Source organism: Rhinolophus sinicus, chromosome 15 (genome assembly GCF_057876585.1).
Source record: "Rhinolophus sinicus isolate RSI-liver-muscle chromosome 15, RSI-T2T, whole genome shotgun sequence".
NCBI classification, from domain to species: Eukaryota; Metazoa; Chordata; class Mammalia; order Chiroptera; family Rhinolophidae; genus Rhinolophus; species Rhinolophus sinicus.
This window is the reverse complement of record NC_142515.1, coordinates 35,264,101-35,284,106: the sequence shown is the minus strand read 5'-3', so window position 1 is coordinate 35,284,106 and position 20,006 is coordinate 35,264,101. Positions and strand designations below refer to the sequence as shown.

Genomic DNA, 20,006 nt, shown 5'->3' with positions numbered 1-20,006 from the left:
AATGACAGAGCTGGGATTCCATCCCTGGCTAGAAGAAAGGGAGTTTTGCGGGGCAGGTCAGAGAGGAAGTGTCTCTGCAGCCTTTTGGGGTGAGGTAGATGTCTGGTGGAGGTACCAGAGTGGAGGCAGTTCTGGGAAGGGCCCAAGGTCCAGAAAAAATGCACACAGTGGCCTATCACAGGCAGGGTGCAACTCACGGGTATCTCATGATGAGAAGGCCTGCTGGTGACTGTGGAGAGCAGAAGGGGCTCATAGCTGGGCAGCACTCAGAGCAGTGGCTCAGCTGTTGGACTGACTTCAAACCTACATGCCCATTCCTTCCCAGCCCAGTTCCAGGAAATGTCAGGGCCTGGAGGGCAGCTTCCTGATGTCTGGACTAAGTGTCCAATAATATAATAGCAAGCACTGTGATCAAAGCCAACACCTCCAACGGGACCTGAATTCAGCTACATCATTTCACCTCCTGCCACTTTGGAACAGGAGCCATAGGAATTTTTGGCTGCTAAAGATTAGGGAAGAGAGATGAACAAGTTGCCTGAAGCCTTGTTAGGCCCTGAATCTCTTAGTCTCTGTCATGTGATTTAGGCATGTGGTTCTCTGCCACCCTGGACATGTTTTAGGCAGAAGAGATGAGTCAGCAGAAAGTAGGGAAACCAGGCCCTCCACAAGCCAAGGACAGTCCAGTTGGAAGGGAGCTGGAAGAGAATCTCACCCACATTCCTTCTGGTGTTTGGAGGCCTCTAGAGCATGGCTCTGTAACATCTATGTAAAGCTTCCATGAAGGGTTCTCTCACCACTCCAAGCTCACATGACATTTTATGACACGTCTATTAGAAATGATGTTCAAAATCAACTCCGTCGTGCTTCATAAAGTTATTGTTCCATTCCTTCTAGATTGTCCCTCTTGACCACCATCATATGGCTCAAGCCATTTACCCACACAATACCCATTATCTCCCCCCTCCTTGCAATGGTTATTGTGTCTTTATTTCCTATTTCAGTTGAACGACATTCAGATATTTAAGTCAGAAACCTGTTTATCCATAAAAATTCCTTCTTTTTGTTCATCATTTCACATCCAACCAATTCCCAAGTTCCATCAAATATACCTTGCAGATGTTCTCAAACGTGTCCACTTTCTTGATCCAGCTGCCATTATCCTAATTCTGGCCACCATTATCTGCTGCTTAGATGACAGTACCTCCTTGCAGGTCAGATTTTTCCCATACCTGCTCCCTTCCAATCCTTCTCCACACTGTAGTCAGAACAAGCTTTGAAACTTTCAAAGCTGATGTTCTCTCTTCTGTTGAAATTTCTCTCATGACCCTTTGGAGGAGGCCTAAAGTCTTATAAAAGTTATAATTCTGTTGTTAACCTGCTCATGCCTCATCTCTCACCACTTGGATCTCACACTGTAAACCCAGTCAGAATTAATCGTATTATCTTTGGGAACCTGGCCTACTCTGTCTCACTTTCAAGCCATTGCACAGGCTAGTCACAATGTGAAACTTGGAAGGAAGCAGGAATAATATTTGGAACACCCACAACTTCCTTGAGACTCCCTTTGGAAAAGTTTTCTTTTGAAATGATTTTAGTCTCACATATAAGTTGAATAAATAATCAAGAAAGGCACCATGTACTCTTCATCCATCATTCACCAATGATAGGTTCTAACATACAAGTACCAAAAACAGGAAATTGGCATCGGAGCAATATAGCAAGATACTAATCTTATTTGGGTTTAAACATTATTTACCAGCATTCTTTTTTTTTGTTTGTTTCTGTAATTTTTCCACAGTTTATTTATCCATTCACTTGTTGAAGGATAATTGGGTCAGTTCCAGATTTTTTTGGCTATTAAAAATGAAGCTTCCAAAATATGATGTTTGCGTATAATAGAATTATTACTCAGCTTTAAAGAGGAAGGAAATTCTGATATATGCTACGACATGGATGAACCCTGAAGACATTATTATAAATGAAATAAGCCTGTCACAGAAACAGAAATGGAGTATGATGCCACTAACATAAGTACCTAGAGTAGTCAAATTCATAGAGACAAAAAGTAGAACAGTTGTAACCAGAGGACGGGGTGGGGGTGGGAATTGGACACTGTTGTTTAATGGGTACAGAGTTTCATTTAGGGATGATGAAAAAGTTCCACAAATGAATAGTGGTCATGGTTACACAACAAAGTGAATGTAGTTAATGCTGCTGAATTGTACACTTAATCGTCAAAATGGTAAAAATTATGCTATGCATATTTTACCACAACAACAAAATTAAAAAGGAAGGTAAATAGCTAGACTATAATACCATGAAATATATATAATATGAAAGACAATAAAGCAAGCTAAGAAGATAGAGAGTCGCTCGGTGGGGCTGATTGAGACAGGTTTCTCTGAGACAGGGGTATTGGAATAGAAAAAAGAGCCAGCCAGTGACCCAGTGGAGGGGATGTGCAGGCTAGGAGAATGTCAAGTGGAGAGCCTGAGGCAGGGGTGGTCTTGGTGTGTTCAAGGCAGCAAGGTTCTGCTGTGCTTTCACAGATGTGTGTGTGTGCTCATGCACATGTTTGTGTGTATAGTTGGTGTGCACAAACATGTGGATGCATTCCTGGCTATTTTTAGGTTTCTCTATTAGAAACAATGACGTATCACGTGAGCCTCCTTATAGCGTCTCAGCAACGAGAACTGCCAAAATGGATGGCAATTTGCAGGAAGATTGGTGCATTATTAAAGTAAACAGCTGTTGAACAAAATGTCAGAAGCCTCTGGGAAATGCTAAGGAGAGTTTAGTGCAGCCCTAAGAAGAGTTGTTTATTAATCTGGGGTTGAAGGCCAGGCCCACTCTGCCAGTGTACAAGGTGATTGCGCCCTGCGGTTGCCAAGTCCAGCCTCCTTCCTCACCCTGAGGCAACTGCCAGAGCCCCTGGCTGGAGGGCCAGCTTCCTTGTCTCTGCTTCCTTGCTCTGCAGAAGCCCTAGTAAGTCCTTTCCAGGGTATGGATTTTTCTAGGGGCTTGACTTGAACTTGGAGGCCTAAAGGGGGGCTTTCTGGCGGGATAGAGGTGGGGAGATGGCAGGCAGAAGCCATACAGGGTGTGCCTCTTTCTCTGCTTATGTTGGGGCACCTGTGACTTTCCTGGATTTACCTGAACACTTGGAAATGAGATTGCCTTTATTTTCAAAGACAGCCATGAAGGATTAGACTCACAAAGCTGGGCTACTGAGGTTTCCTGAGGAAGGACAGCTTTGAAAGAGCTTCGAAGGACAGATGAAATGCTAACATTGAGAAATGGGAAGGGCAGTCAAGGAAGGTGGTCTAATTGCCAATGTTTTTGACTCACAGAACACAAGAAAGTCCTTCCAGGAACTGGAGAGAGATCTGGCACTCCGCTAGGGCCAAGGTAGTGAGAGGTTTCTAGAGAAAATGCTACCCCTGGTAAGTCTCTCTTGCATGGGAACTAAAACCTCGAGATGAAGCAAACTCACGTTAATTCTGGGCTGGGCTAGTGACTAATAGTGACTCTTCCTCTCTGGATCATCAGTCGGCAGCTTGGTGCCTGCCACTGAGTCAATGTTGATTAACTTTGCCCAGATAGGAGGATGGGATGCGGGTGACAGATGAGCCCAAAGGGCAGAGATGGGGAAAGAATGAGCTTTGACAGGTTCCTGGTCTTCATTCACTTCTACCCACTAAGCTAATAGGCATGAATGTGCTGGCAACATGTAGGCCCATTTGCTCTCACAAATGACATAGAAAGCCTACTCATGAACTCTAGTGGTGATACCAGGGGCATGGGCACACATGACCCTCTTCTTGGGGTCCCCATTGCATGTTGTTGTGCCTACATTTGTTAATCACACAGTGTCAGATTATTTACTTTTCCAAATCCCCAGTAAGGGGGCAGGAATGGTTTATCCATCTCTACATCACCTCCACTCAGAACAGGTAATAGGATAGAGGAAATATTTGGTAAATATGTGTTGATTAGCTGAACAAGATGAGAGACTCTTCCTTGACTTTTCGCACACCAAGGTGAGGACCATGTCCCTGTTTCCATCGCTTTCTCTCCTTCTCCTGAGTGTGGTGACAGCATCTTGTTCAGAAACAGAATCCTGTGAGAATGTCCAAAAGACATGCCCTGTGATCACCTGTGGTTCTCCAGGCATCAATGGCTTCCCGGGAAAAGATGGGCGTGATGGTGCCAAGGGAGAAAAGGGAGAACCAGGTACAATTGGGCTGTTCTATCTCTGTGACTTTTTACTTTCCAGACAAAACTGCCTGGGCATATAAGGAGAATACTGCCCTATGTATGCAGGTTGCATTACTCTCAACTACATATTATAATTCACAATACAATTATAGCTGACTCTCTAGCATCCCAGACTTCCACACAGGAGTTGGTGAGACATGGTTATCCTACTTGCTTAGGGAATTGGCCATCCCATGGGACATAGGAGGATTTTCTTCTCTGGGTCATTAGAAGTAGTAGTTTAGAAAAATTGGTCCTGGGTTAGTGTCTCCTTTCTCCTGGGAAGGGATTAGGCATCAAACTCTTGGACAAATAGAGCAACAGCACCGATATCGATTTATGTTCCCTCCGTCTTCCAACAGGCCAAGGACTCAGAGGCTTACAGGGCCCTCCTGGAAAGTTGGGGCCTCAAGGAATCCCAGGGCCCCCTGGGTCACCAGGAATAGTAGGCCAAAAAGGAGACCCTGGAAAATGTCCAGGTAAGGAGCTTACCTCAGCAAGATCTAGGTTAAGGACACCCTGAATCCTGGGACTTTGAGTACCTGATGAGAGATGCCCCTTCTCCTGCTGCTTTGTGGGAAGATGCTCAATTCTGCTTTCTGCCCCAGCACCCTCCGCTCTCTTCAGATTACTTAGAGCCTCAGAGGATTTCTACCTATGCTGAATACAGACTTATAAACTCTTCAGAGCCACTCCTTCACCAGGCATCCCCAGAAGGCGCTGGGCCCTAACTCCCTTTAGCTGATAACAATGTGAGGCTCTAGTCCAAAAGGGAGAAAATAGGCCACTTATGTGTTGGGCTTGTCATGTCTATTTTCACAACAGCAGTATATACATGGTATATCAGTTATCTTTTACTTCATGAGGAACATACAAAAAAAAAAAAAAAAAAACACACAGCCATTTATTTAAATAACAATTCTGTGGATCCACTGAGTGATTTTTCTGTTGGTCTCTGCTGGATTCACTCATGTGTCTGTGGTCAACTGATGACCAATGGTCTCACTTACAAGTCTTGCTGTTGTTTAGTTATCAGGTGGAGTGAGCCACAGGTCTCTCATCCTCCAACAAGCTAGCCTGGGATTGTTCCCATAGAGGTGATTACAAGATTCTGAGGAGTAGAAAGAATAGAAGCTTAAGTTTAAGACCTTCTGAAGGCTTAGGACATGTACATTATTGCCTCTGTCACATTCTAATTGTCAAAACAAGTCACAAGGCCATCCCAGATTCAAGGAGTGGGGAAATCTTAATGAAAAGACACACCATATTGAAGCCATTTTTGCTATCTATCACACATGGCTTGCCTTGCCCCCCCCACACACACACACAGACTTAAATAATGGGCAATTCACAAAAATCTTGGTTTACTGATTAATAGAACAAGCTCTGGAAAAACTAAATTAAAACAAAAAAGCAACAAAAACAAAACCTCCCTAAATACAAAAACCCTGCAATCTTTTAGTTGATATTAACCATCACATAATAATTTCCCAAGAGGTTTGTTTTTTTGTTTTTTCCTAATCTATGATAGAGCTGTTTATTTGGGAAAAACAACAATTAATGAATAGCTTGGTGTATGGAGTGCTATCATGCTAAGTCATCAGGGAGTGCATGTATGTGCATTTGCATGTGAGTGTGTATGTATGCATTACATGTCTATGGATATACTCAACAGACGAAGAGTGATGTTTTGGGATGGATGAGAATAGAGATACTTTTCCTTATTCTCTCTCTCTCTCTCTCTCTCTCTCTCTCTCTCTCTCTCTGTCTCTCTGTATGTGTGTATATATATATATATATAGTTATAGTATATATATATATATATATAGTTATATAGTTATATATACATATTTATTTTTTTCAAAGAACAAATATCAATGTAAAAGAATATATATGTATGTGTATATATATAATTTTTTTTTTTTGATAAAGATACCCTACCTGCTTATAGTTCTGAAACCCTTTCTCAACAATGCTCTTTCACTTTGTTTTAATTTTCTAGATTGTGATAATGACCTGGCTGCTTCAGAAAGAAAAGCTCTGCGATCGGAATTGGACCGTTTGAAAAACTGTAAGCCTTCTCTCTTTTACTTTTCAGGCAGCTTGAAGTTTGGGAAGGTAGACGGCAACAAATATTTATGAAATACACATAATTTCCTAGCACCTGGATAGTTGTCGCTTATATTCCTCACAACCTTTGGGTAGAAATAGAGGCAAAAAGAAATTACATAACTTGCTCAAATGCACAGAGCTGAATGGCAGAGGTAGTTTACAAATGGAAATCAATCTGACTCCAGAGACCAGAATCCTATAGTTTTTCCCATCAGTGTGCATATGTGTCAATGAAACTGGGACCTACAACCCTTTCCCATTATTATGCTGGTGTTGAGACCCAACAATGGGCCTAACCTGTTCCTCCTTTGCCCTCTTGTCCTGGGGCAATATTCTCAGATATATTTGTTTATTCTCAAGTTAATATTAGGGTGAAATTCAGAATTACAGATTATATGTCTTCAGAACTCTAATCCAAAAGGACAAAGGCCTTTCCAGTATATGTCTCTTCAAATTAGGTTTCCCAGCTTTAACAAATTCAAACAAACAAACAAACAAAAAACAAAACATTCATATACATATGAATTTCAGATGAACAACATTTTTTTTTTCTTCAGTATAACTGTGTGCCCAAAATTGCATGGCCTAAAATTGCATGGGCAATACTTATTAAAAAAAAAAAAAAAAGTTTACCTGAAATTCAAAGTTAATTGGACATACTATATCTCATGAGGTAATTCTACTCTAGAAGACAATACCTTGGGCTGGACTTAAAGACAAGCCACTGTCACCCACATTTTCCCATTTTAGGGCTGATCTTCTCTCTGGGCAAGCAAGTTGGGAAGAAGGTATTCTTGACCAGTGGTGAAATTATGACCTTTGATAAAGCGAAGGCTCTGTGCGCCCAGTTCCAGGGCTCTATGGCCACGCCCCTGAATGAGGACGAGAACAAGGCCATCCAGAAGGTAGCCGGAGAAGGGGCCTTCCTGGGCATCACAGATGAACAGACTGAAGGCCTTTTTGTGGATCTGGCCGGAAGGGCTGTGACCTACCAAAATTGGCATAAGAACGAGCCCAACAACGCTGAATCTGGGGAAGACTGTGTGACCATCCTGAAAGATGGCACGTGGAATGACGTGACCTGCTCATCCTCCTCTTTGGCAGTTTGCGAATTCCCTGTCTGAGGGGGCACATCCCTCAGCCCCTCCCCCACCCCGCCCCCAGTCCCTTTACCTCATCTCAGGCCCAGGGTCTGCTTTGAAAGATAAATCTGTATCAATTTTCCCATAGCCAGTATTGATTTTCCCCTTTGTGGAGAATCAGAGAAAATGAGAATAGATTGAACGAGGGGATGTGGGAGGTGAGAAGTGAGAAGAAACTGGCAGTGGTACAATGAAACTTTCTGGTTCAGACCCAATACTCGTAATAATCACTAAACAAAATTGTAACAGTAGTAACTAGTAGCAACAATAGTAGTAGTACTGATAACATATTTTTAATGTTTACTGTGAATCAGACCCTACGGATATTATGCATCTTATACGAATTATCTATATTTTTCATATAATTTATGTAATATTAGTATAATTTATATAATATTTTAATTAGGTTATGCACTTTTGTTTGAGTAGTGTTAACTTGCTAAAGTTTTAAAATAAAATGGATTTATTTTTCCATTTACTATAAACACCTGTGTTCTGTTGAGCCTTCTTTTCTCTTTGGGTAGAGGGCTTCACTAAATGACATCTCTCAGCCTATCCATAGCTTTTCGGCTTGTCTCAGGTAATATGAGGATCTGTTTTGTTGCTTCCTCTCTGAACTGTGTTTTGTTTATACATTAAATACTAACCTATGTAAAGAACATAAATCTCATGTGAACTGATTAACGCATTCTCGCAGATGTACAATTCTTGTATGCACCCATGTAACCACCTTCTAGACCAAGATGCAGGATATTTCTGGCATCCTAGAAGCCCCACCTTCTTAGTTGATATTCCTCGTTGAGATCCCCAAGGTAAATACTGTTCCAACCTCTATCATTATACATTAATTGTGTATATTTATGAATTTCATATAGATGGAATCATACACACATACATTCGTACATACATATTGTTTTATGTCTTGCTTTTTTCATCCAAAATTAAGTCTTTAAGATTCATTCATGTTGTTACATGTAGCAATACGTTTCATTTTCATTGCCTTGTAAGGGTCCACTACATAAATACACCTCAGATTATCCATTCTATTGTTAATACACCATTGGACTGCTTCCGATTTTTGACCATTAAGAAAACATCTCATGAAAATTTCTGTAGGTGTCGTTTGGGAGACTTATGCACTAATGTCTCTTGGTTATCTATCCAGGACTGGTGAGTCATAGGGTAAGTATGTGTTTAGCTTTCCAAAGTGATCATATGAATTTACACTCCCACTAGCAATGTGTGTCAGTTCTAGTTGCTCTACCTACTTTAAAGAATTGATATTTTTCAATCCGTTTAATTTTGTCCATTCCTGTGGGTATAAAATAATATTTCACTATGGATTTACCTTTGTTTCCCTGACATGTAATAATGTTGAATACTTTTTCATATGCTTAGTGGGTACTTGGATATTTTCTTTGGTGAAATACCTATTCAAGTCTATTCTATGTTGTTTAAATTAAGTAGCCGGCATCTTTCTTATCAACTTATAAGTTACTTTTATATTCTAAATATGAGTCATTTTTGTTTATATGTATCACAAATATTTTTCAAGTTTGTGACTTGTTCCCAGTATTGACTTTTGATGAACAGAAGTTAGTAATTTTAACAAAGTCCAATTTATCAGTATTTCCTTTCATATTTAGTACTTTTTGGTCCCATTTAAGAAATCTTTGCCTACTCCAAAGTCATAAAGATATTCTCATATTTTTTTTTCTAGTAATTGCATTGCTGAACCTTCTATCTATCCTTTGTATAACCATGTGATACAGTACTATTGTTGGAATGACAATACTTCCTCCTCACCCACTAAATTAAAGTAGTTTCTTATAAATTAGGTACCTGTATATGTGTGGGTCTGCTTCTGGGCTTTCTATACTATTCTACTGGTTTATTTGTGATGCTTGTGCCAAATACTATGCTATCTCTAACACTGTACCTTTATAATAAGAACTAGCATCTGGTAGTATATGCCTTCCAACCATATTTTTCTTCAAAGTTGCTTTGGCTTTTCTTAATTATTGGCATTTCCATCTGAATTTTAGAAACAGCTTTTGAAGTTTCACAGAAACTGGATAAGTTTCTGTTGGGACTGCATTGATTCCATTGATCAATTTAGGCAGAATTGACAACTAACTACTGAGTCTCCCATCAGTGATCATAATATAAGACTCCATTTAACTAGGATTACTTTATTTTCTTTTACAATGTTTTAAAGTATTTAACATCTTGCATATCTTGCTTTGGAAGTTTTGGTGGTTTTAAAAATAGTAATATTTTAGTAGTTTTCATTTTCTATTTGTGGTATACAGAAGTACAATTAATTTTTGTACCTGATCTCATTATAGTCAATAACCTCAAAATGTCAATTTCTTGGTTCTAATAGTGTATAGATTCTTCTAGATTTTCCATACATAGTCATGCAATCTGAAAATACAACAGTTATTTATTCTTTCCCAATTGTTATATCTTTGTTTTTTTCTTCTCGTTTACCACACTGGTCAGCAACCTCAATACAGTACTGAATAGAAGTAGTGACAGTGAACATCCTTTCCTAGTTTATTAATGTGACTTTGTTTTAATTCTTTTTAAAAACTTCAGACTCGTATTTAACTCAAACTTTCCTCTCTTCCTACTTACCCTTTTATGCTGCAGGGGCTTGTAGGTAGGGGTGGAGTCATCATTTCTATCAATCCATCCCTGCTTCCTTGAATATAGTCTTCCGGTATTGGGCTGAGTGGAGGGATGACGATACTTAAAATGACTAGTTATGATGACTGTCTGTTCTTTCTCTGTTTTTATCACCACTGACATAGATCCTTGTCAGTTGATCCCTTGTGGATGAATGCAGTCTCAACATAACTTGCTGAAGATGAGACCAATCCCAATATCCCTTCAGCTGGCTGTCCCCTGTGAGAATGCCCCATACCTGAAAGCTGCTCTACATGTTCCTCAGTGACATTTATCCATTTCCAAAAACAATCTCACACTCAAATGATTAATATTTGTCAACCTTGAGAAAATCCAAATATCCCTGAGAGTGGATCCTAGAGATGTACTCAATGATTTAAATTCTGGCAGCATAGAATCTCCTGAGTGGAATATTTTAAAGATGACAGAAATAATTTGGAGGAGTTTGGGCTGGTGGGCTTGTTAAAAGGAAGTCAAATCACTTCCTAACTTAGGTGTCAAACCATTGGTAGAAACAATGAACACTGTACAATTTTAGTCACTGTATTCCTAAGTCCAGTTCTGAAGGGTTGCTGAGGAAACTTCTGCTGTTGTGTTAAGCTTCCAGAGCAGGCAGAGACAACTGAAAAGCAGTATAATGAAGTGTTTCCCCAAACACTTCCCCAAGCATATTCTCCATGTTATCCCATACCCCAGGGTCATGAACAAGTTCAGGCAACTATTCTTATTCTTTTCTACCTGTTCTGGACCAGTGCTGTGTAAGCAGGCCCTTCCTTTGAGACCTGTTTCTACAACGCGCTTTCCATGTTCCACTCAACTGGTGTCCCACTCAGATACCAAAGGAGGAGTCAGAGGAGATGCTGATGACGGCAGGTGACCACACTCACACTGAAAGGCAGCATGGCACACGCAAAAAATGATTATGCAGAACACTCACACACAGAGGTACACCCAAAAAACACTCAAAGAGACACATACACACTCAAAACACATGTACAGCAAGCATACATACACAAACACATATAGTACATAAGTGCATTGAAGCACACACAGACTCTGATCAAAATCCAAACTTTGTCTCCTCTGTTTTCCAGCTCTGACCTTGCAGGATTCATGGTGGGAAATATGACCTTTGCCAGCTTTTGATTGGCAGCCCAGTGAGAACTCTGTGCCATGTAGGTACTACCTTGGCCATCCCTGTGAAAGAGAGAACACAGGCACCATCTGCTTCATAAAGAAGGTTAACACTCACACTTACCTGGGCCTGAAGAAGGCCCCTCACCTGAGAAGTTTCTCTACATGGATGAGACCCTTATGCACTGTAGCATTTGGTACCTAGAGGTGCCTGATGGAAAGGGCAGAGAAAAGTGTTTGCATATGGGTTATGGAAGGACATAAACTGAGTGCAGTCCTATGTCACAGTCTGTGAGTTCCATATGCATCATGAAGGTCAAGAGGATCAATGCTTGTTTCTGAGTAACTACTCGCTCGGGCTACCTCTCAGGGCACCAACACCTGAATAGTACTTTTCAGGTTGGGCCCACCCATTCTGAACAATTTTATGTGACAAGTACTGAAGTGGGCTGAGTAATGGCCCCCAAAGATACATCCACATCCTAATCCCTGGAACCTGATAATATTACCTTATATGTGATACGATTAAGTTAAAGCTCTTAAGAGGAGGAACTTATCCTGCATTTTCTGGTTAGGCCCTAAATGAAATCACATGTATCCTTGTAAGAGAGAAACAGAGGATGTTTGGAGATAGACAAACTGACAAGAAGACACACAGAAGAGGAGGAAGCAATACATCCATGGAGGCAGAGATTGGGGTGATGCAGTCACAAGACAACAAATGCCTACAGCCATCAAAAGCTGGAAGAGGCGAGGTATAAATTCTCCCCTAGAGCCTCTGAAGGGAATGTGGCCCTATCAACACTTTTATTTCAGACTTCTGGATTCCAGAACGTGAGCAACTAAATTTCTATTGTTTTAAGTGAGCTAGCTTGTGTAAATTTGCTATGGCAGCTCCAGGAAACAAATACAAGTACATATGGGTTTTTTCTCTTAGGACTCAGTGAAGAAACTACAGGATTCTGAAGACTGCACGAGGCCTGTCTTGGGACAGTCTCTATGTGGGTACCACCAGCAGCAGCTACAGGCTGCCTGTGAGCACTAAGGCAACTCCAGGTCCTGTAATCTACGAATCTATGAAGTCATCTCATCATGGAAAGATGCGGGGGAAGGCAGTCTTGTGAGCACCTTGGGATTCTTTCATTCCTAGAGGCCATTCTGTCAGCTGATTCTTTCTGTGTGTGTGTGTGTGTGTGTGTGTGTGTGTATATATATATATATATATATATATATATATATATTTTTTTTTTTTTTTTTTTTTTTTCCCCCCATCCTTGTCCCACTCCTGTCTGCTCCAAGACGAGGTACCTTAACCTCTGTACCTGCTTATGCCCAGGCTCCATTTCACATCTTCCATAACAGCATCTTTGTCAATTGTATTAACATGGTTGGTCTGCTTTCCTCTCGTGTTTGCAATGTTTTGACTTTGATTCCCCTTCCTTGTTGGGAGCGGCTTCTTTCCCCACTTTCATTAACCCAGCAGCTTAGCTTGCCTCTCTTTTCCTGTCCCACTCTGTGGTCTCTATCATAGGTCTCAGCTGGGGACTGGCCACAGGAAGAATAACAGAATGTATTCATTATACTCATTAATGAAGAGGTAACTTGTAGGGTGGGGGTTGAAAATGGATATGAATGTGCAAGTGCGTGCACACACACACACACACACACACACACACCTCCCTGCCACATCTGACAGAAAGACAGTCCAATGAAAACTTCTTGCATAATGTTATTAAGCTTCCCTTCCTGTTTCCAAACAGCCCATTAGAAGGAATATTTTAGAGTGAAATCACCAAATATTCCAGTAACAAATGTTCCAGGGCCCAATTTTCAGTACACCCTCGAGCTGACACTCAGAGTATCCTGCCTTTTGGGTAGTGAGCCTCCTGATACTGTCAATATGCAAGCAGAAACCAGAGCACCTTATATGTGACTGAAATTGACCAGTGGATGTTTGAGCTGTTCAGAGACAAATTGAGGGACATGAAAATCTATGGAGTTTATTTGAGCAAACATCAGTTTAAATCAGACAGCGCCAAACTGAAAGTACTTAAGAGTACTCTGCTGACAGAAGCTCAGGGACAGGATTTCATAGAGAAGATGTGTAAGTGATATAAAGAAATGATTTGATTAGCTCTATCTTAAGTGGGTGCCTTCTGCGGGAAAAGTCCAGTTGGCTATTTGTCACTGGTTGTTCTTCAGTTTCGTTTTCTGGTATTCAGGAGCAGTGACCGGCTTAGGTTTCGGTTTGCTTACATAGGCTTCCAAGGCATTACAGCACCTCAGGCTAATGGCCTCCTTGTTTAATTACATGAACGATACTTAGCAAAACTAAAAATAATTTTGTTTCCATCAAAATCCTACGTGGAACACCACATACATACAAGAGGTTAAAAAGCAATTTTTCAGAAAATTATATATATATATATATATTTGTGTGTTTTGAGAAGTTCGAATTTTACAGCTTTATACAATGAGACAGAAAGTTCTGATAAACTTTAGAAAATGTTGAAATTCACTTATCAATGATGACTATAGTCTGGTGTCAGCTTTCTGAATTCAATTTACTTTTTTATATCTGGCTTCGGTTGCACAATATCAGAATACTGAGTGACATGAATAAATAGTTTGAAAAGATAGCTAGGTGCAAGGTGCCCTGGGGGGATAGTCTTAGTTCAACTATACTTTTCAACTTACACAAGTACCATAGACCACCCTTGGCCTTGGCTCCACTCCAAAGGACAGAAGGAAACACAACCTGCCCTCTGGGCAGCAGCTAGAGTTTTTCTGAGTGGAAGGAAGCCTGACAGCAGTCTACACAGCAGTCCAGAAGCTATTCTCTGTCCCCAAGTGACAGTTAAGATGTCTGTTGTGCAGAGCTAGATCTGCACAAGTAGTTACAGCAGTGACTCAGAAGTGTAATCCTGGCTTAGGAGCCACACACCACTGATCGGAACCGATATACCTTTCTTGTTTTTTTGCTTTAAGGAAGACATTGTGATTTATGTCTTGTGTCTTGAGATCTATTGTCTTGATATAGCCTCTTTTCCTAGTATACATTTTTAAAAATTGTGATAAAATACACATAACAAAAGTTACCGTCTTAACCATTTTTAAGTGTTCAATTCAGTAGTGCGAAAAGATGCTCAACATCACTAATCACCAGGGAAATGCAAATCAATGAGCTATCTCTCCACACCTGTTAAAATGGCTATTATCAAAAAGTCAAAAGATAAGAAGAAGTGCTGGAGAGGATGTGGAAAAAAGGACACCCTGGTATGCCATTCATGGGAATGTAAGTTGGCACAGCTGCTATGGAAAACAGTATGGAGGTTACTGAAGGAATTTTAAGTAGAACTACCATACAATCGAGCAATCCCATTCTGAGGTATATTTCCAATGTGATGAAACCTTGAAGTAGTATCTGTACTCCTATGTTTATTGCAGCATTATTCACAATAGCCAAGATATGGAAATAACCTAAGTGTGTCTGTTGACTGTTAAGTGGATAAAGAAAATAACACACACACACACACATTATTCAGCCTTAAAAAAAGAAGAAAATCTTGCCATTTAGGAGCCAGTATTTATTATAAAAACAGCTCCATAGGCAAAGTGTCCGGGTCTCCACACAGGACATGTGAATTGCATCCCACACCTGGGGATGGCCAAAGCTATGCCTCCCAAACTGCTTTTTTTAATCTCATTCTGTCCTCCCAGGTCAGAGGCAGTTCACATTCAGAAGTCGTTTTCACCATATGCAATACTATTGCTCAGTTACACAGCTGACATTTCACCTTTATCAGTTTTCTAGGCAAACAGAGCTAGAAAGTTAACCCAAGGACACATGTCATACAATAGGACCTAGGGTTTTATTAACTCTTTACTCAATAGAGTGTCATTTCAAAAACTACTGCTCTCAGACTGTTGCATAAGAAAGAGTATTTCAAACTTAAAATAAATGTAAAATGACATGACATTATATAAACATGCCTCTAGATGTTATATTCCACCTGACCATAGGATTATGACAAGGATAGGCAAAGGCAGGCACTGAGTAGACTTGCATTGGCCTCACCTAGCACTTAAGTGAACCCAGCTTAAGAGCTTCATAGCCCTGAAGCGACATGAATGACAGACTGGGAGTGGAACCCATCTGGCTGAATTTCTAAGGTGACCAGTGTAGCGATGGATTTTCTCAGTAGTGGTACATTCCTGAGAAGTTCAAATGCACAGAGAAGTCTGTGGGCATAATTTTGTTCCCAGTTTCACACAAATACATGTTCACCTCCCAGCTCAAGCAATTGTGTTGATGGTCTCCAACTGCGTAAAATGTGGTTCACACTACATGTGTGTGCCAGAGTTCTTCTGACTTAGTTTTATAGTGTTGAATATGCTTTGGACAAACAAAACAAAACACAAAAAACTGAATGCCATTTTTACAAAAGGCCAATAGTACTTCTCTGCGTGCCTGACATGTCATGAGCTAACACAAATATCATTGCTACAGATGTGAGTGGAGTGCAGGCAGTGGTTGCCCAGAGTTCTAGACACCTGGGGTTTGATCACAGGCCGTGCACAGGGTGGCTGGCCTGCTCACTGTCTGGTAGGTTTCCTCCCAAGGAGGAAATCTCTGTTAGTCCCGTCTGGCCCTTCCGACGGTGGGGGTGGGGACTTGTCTTTCAGGACCAAAGGTCTCAGGAAAGGAGTCTGGAAAGTAGGAGGTCAGGAGACCATGCCCCAATTGGCATTCCGGGTCTTCTTGTCAGTGATAAAACTTGATGGCAGGACAGCTTACAGAGCATACTTGAAGATGTCCCACCTCATTAAAACATGTTATAATTCTGGGTCATTTCAATATTCATGTGGACGATTCTCTCAAGAAGGAATTCTTAATTCCTTGACATTGTGTTTCATGGATTTTGTAGTCCCAATTTCACACACTCTGCAGGTCATACCCAGACTTGTTAATATCATCAATGCACCTCTCAATAATTTGAGTTTTAAGCATCTCTCTCTCTCACCACTATCTGCAGTCTTTTCATACCACTTCTTCCTGGCACTAGATTCCAATAGTTTTGGACTTCCTGAGATTATGTAATCCTTGATCCTTGATCTTTTCACTATCCTTTAATGCCCTCATAGCCTAATTTTCTTCCTACACAGTTTAGATAGCAAGGTTAATCATTATAAACACACTTTTGCAATTTCTATTTCCTTTCATTGATCCCCCTCCTCCTTTTAAATATCCTGGAAAAAAAATCTCAATCATATTTCAGTTCTACTCTTCATCCATTCCTTATCTGACCCTGGGGAGCTGATTATAGAAAAATATACAAGCATGATGGCACTGACACTGAAATTCTATGACCTCTAACATTGAGTCCTAACTGTCACCCAATAATCTCTCTGCATTCATCTCCATTCAATCTGTCACACTCCCAGATGATAACTTTGAACCATTCTCTTTTCTTAAGTCTCACACATTTTCTCCCCAATCTTAGTCTTATCTAAAGATCTTGCTTCTGATTTCACTGCAAAATTGAAATGATCAAATAATGACTTCCTAGGTTTCTACCGAGTTAGCCTCCCAACTAACTTGCATCAATGACCAAATCCTCTCACCTCCTCCTCTCACCACAGGTGAGCTGTCTTTGCTCCCTTGTATGGCCAAACCAGTTACGTCTGTACAAGATCTCACCCCCTCTCAGTGACCCAAGGATATCACTCCTTGACCGAATTTGCTTTATCAGTTGTTTTCTTTCTTTCTCTATCATTCTCAGCAGGGAAAAATGTGTTATAGGATATCTCATCTGAAAAAAATTTACCCTCAACCCCAAAACTTTCTAACTATGCTCCATTTGTCTGATTAACATCCCCCAAAAGCAAAATTCCCTCAGTGATACCTCTACAAATAGTATGGTAGTTTTTGCAGCACAAACTCCTCCTCTTGAGATCACAAGAAGCAACATTTCCCAGCCTCCCTTGCACTTTTGTAGGCCTAGCATCCAAATGAATCTTTTGAGGGTCACAGTAGCCCAGGTCTGCTACAGATGTGGGGCAATGGTGAGGAGTTCTAGACGGACCCGTCCCTCTCTCCCTGAGTATCTATATTAGTTCAGCTCATTCCAGAGACTCACAGCCAAAAGGCAAGGGACATGGATGGGCCTAGGCCTACTGGATTATCTACCTCATAGGCGCCTCTCCATGCAATCCACACATTAGCCAATCTTTAATTCAAGTATAATTTATTGAGATCATGAAGTAGTTTTCACCTTTCTCTTGTAATGCTACTAGATAGAAACATTAACAGAAAACAAGTAATTTTCTATTTCAAATGTTTTTGTGGCTAAACTGCTCATAAGTAATATTGTGTTGTTTAGTCAGCTGACTCATCAAATAAAAACCTACTATTCATGTTTTCTAAAAAGTATAATGTAATGGGATAATTTATATAATCTTCATTTTCTAGATCTATCCTGAAATTTATATTACTGTCAAGATGCAAGACGAGAGAAAGTAAGACAACTTGCATAAGGAGATTTCTACCCTAAAAATAAATATAGAGAGAATTCAAAGATATGTGGAAGATAAGAAACTTGGTGACTGAAGATCATTATGATGTTTCAGATTTTTGACTACTGATGTTGCATGGAGGCTGAATGAAGCCAAGAGGAAACACACATCCATTTTTTTTAGAAGGGAGTACCAGGGAATAAAAAAGACATTATGGATGAAAAAAACAAACAAACAAAAAATAACCTATGCTTTAGAAAGAAGATGGCTCATGTGGGTTTACCCAGCCTTCCTGAAGGAGGTGGAGAAAGAGGAGATCTTCTTGCTAGGAATTCCCCATGGAGACACACAATAAAAACCTTATTGGGGAAAAGAGGAGAACAAAATGAAGGTGATGGAGAAAGAGGTGGAGGAGGAGTGAGAAGATGGCTGTTAAGGAGACAGTCTGTGTAGCTGGGCCAGAGACACTTTTATCTCAGAGGAAGCACCATCCTCTACACAGAGATCAGGGAAGCAATTCTGGCCAAATGCTCCACTGGAATCATTAAATACATGAGAATCCAGTTCCAGAAGGTGGTGGTGAATTGCCCTGTTCCTTATTCTTTGTCTCAGGTCTGCGGCTTCCTGTCTGATAATGATGATGATGTTTCATTCCATCTCCTAAGCTCTCCACCGGTCATCAAGAGCTTTGCTTTCCAGGGTCAAAATCTGCCACTGATGAGAAGAAATGGGTCTTTCCAGCTGTAATTCAAGATCTTGAAATCACTTTGGGTAGGTCTCTTGCTCTTCAATTTCAAGACTCATCAGTCCATTGGCTCCAGAACTTCCCACCTTTTGCTGTAAGTCAAGATCTGCCTTGGCAGGCAGTATCGCCAGATGCTCCATTTCTTCTTGGTGATGTGGTACAGTCTTTTCATTTTCTTTCTCCTTAACATGTTCATCTGCACTTTTGAGGGAGACTTCTTTGTTCTGGGCACATTTGTGTTGACCTGCCAGGTGGGCTTTCTTCTTTTCTTTGGCAATATTGTTGTAGAATTGATTTTTCTCTATATATCTTGAATGTGTAAACACACACATGAGGCTGCAGCATACCTCAGTTTCTTCCTGGATTCTTTTGCCAGGTCATCAACATGATCTCCATTACCTGTTTCCCCTAATTCCAAGTTCTCACCCCTGTCCTTCCCTCCCAGGGACGCTGCCATTTCTTTGATCCTAAGCAAACCGTCCTGCAAAGACAATGTCTGACCCCACACACAAGCCATGAACATCACTATGGAGAGCCTGAGATGTTTTTCAGTTGCTGGTAGATGTTTAAAGGATGTTTTAGCTTCTTGGACTTGTGTTTATGGCTTTCGGTTCTTGGTCCAGAGTCTGGATTCTTTCTCCTGTCTCAGATCTAGGTTGTTCTTGGTCTGAACATTGAGGTTTTCCTTTTGTTCTGTATCTTACCATGATGCATATGATGTTCCTTCTTGTAGGTTTGGACACACTCAGGTCATCAGCTACTTCTGAATTTTCATCTTTTTTCAATCCAGGATGAGACTTGTTAAGAGTATTACATTTTACTATGGCTAGAGCTGAACTGCTACTGGTAGGTTCTTTGTCTCCCTGTACAGAAAGCCTTTCTTTGAATGATTGCATAATTCTGCCTAAAAGCAAGAGAACTATAAAGACTTGAACTACTGTTAGCACAATCTACCATCTCCCACTGATATCCAAGGACAGTGAGACTTGCTCTCATATCATCAAGGGATTCTGTCACAATATGCTCCAGCATCTCCTGGGTTTGACAAACGTCAAAACAAGATAAAGTTTCTCCATAGTGGTCCAGTGTGACACAGATGCACCCAGGGCCACCACTGTTAGTTGGACCATACCACACCATGGAGATGAATATTCTGGGTTCTACCCGGAACCAAAACTGCACCAGGCAACTGGGGCAGACCATGTCTGCTGAGGGTCAGATGGGTAGGCCCAAAGCAATAAAGAATTCACCCTCTACCCTGCCCTTGACTCTTTCCTTACTTAAACTCCCCCTTCTGTGGCCCCAGAAGGTCTACCTAATCCATTACACACACCATTCTCTCAGTCCAGAAAGCCCCTCTTTTCACTGCCCACATGTGAGTCATACATTCATCTTATAACTATTCTCTC

At 40.8% G+C, this 20,006-nt stretch overlaps 1 protein-coding gene across 1 annotated transcript; it reads left to right on the top strand.

The window, feature by feature from the left end:
* The first annotated feature begins 2,851 nt into the window (after positions 1 to 2,851).
* On the top strand, positions 2,852 to 7,593 carry MBL2 (mannose binding lectin 2). Its single transcript, XM_019738498.3, has 6 exons — positions 2,852 to 2,985; positions 3,351 to 3,443; positions 4,041 to 4,233; positions 4,620 to 4,736; positions 6,260 to 6,328; positions 7,120 to 7,593. Exons 2-6 carry the CDS (start codon positions 3,432 to 3,434, stop codon positions 7,491 to 7,493), a joined length of 765 nt encoding a protein of 254 aa, XP_019594057.1. The 5' UTR covers positions 2,852 to 2,985; positions 3,351 to 3,431; the 3' UTR covers positions 7,494 to 7,593.
* Positions 7,594 to 20,006: the final 12,413 nt, after the last annotated feature.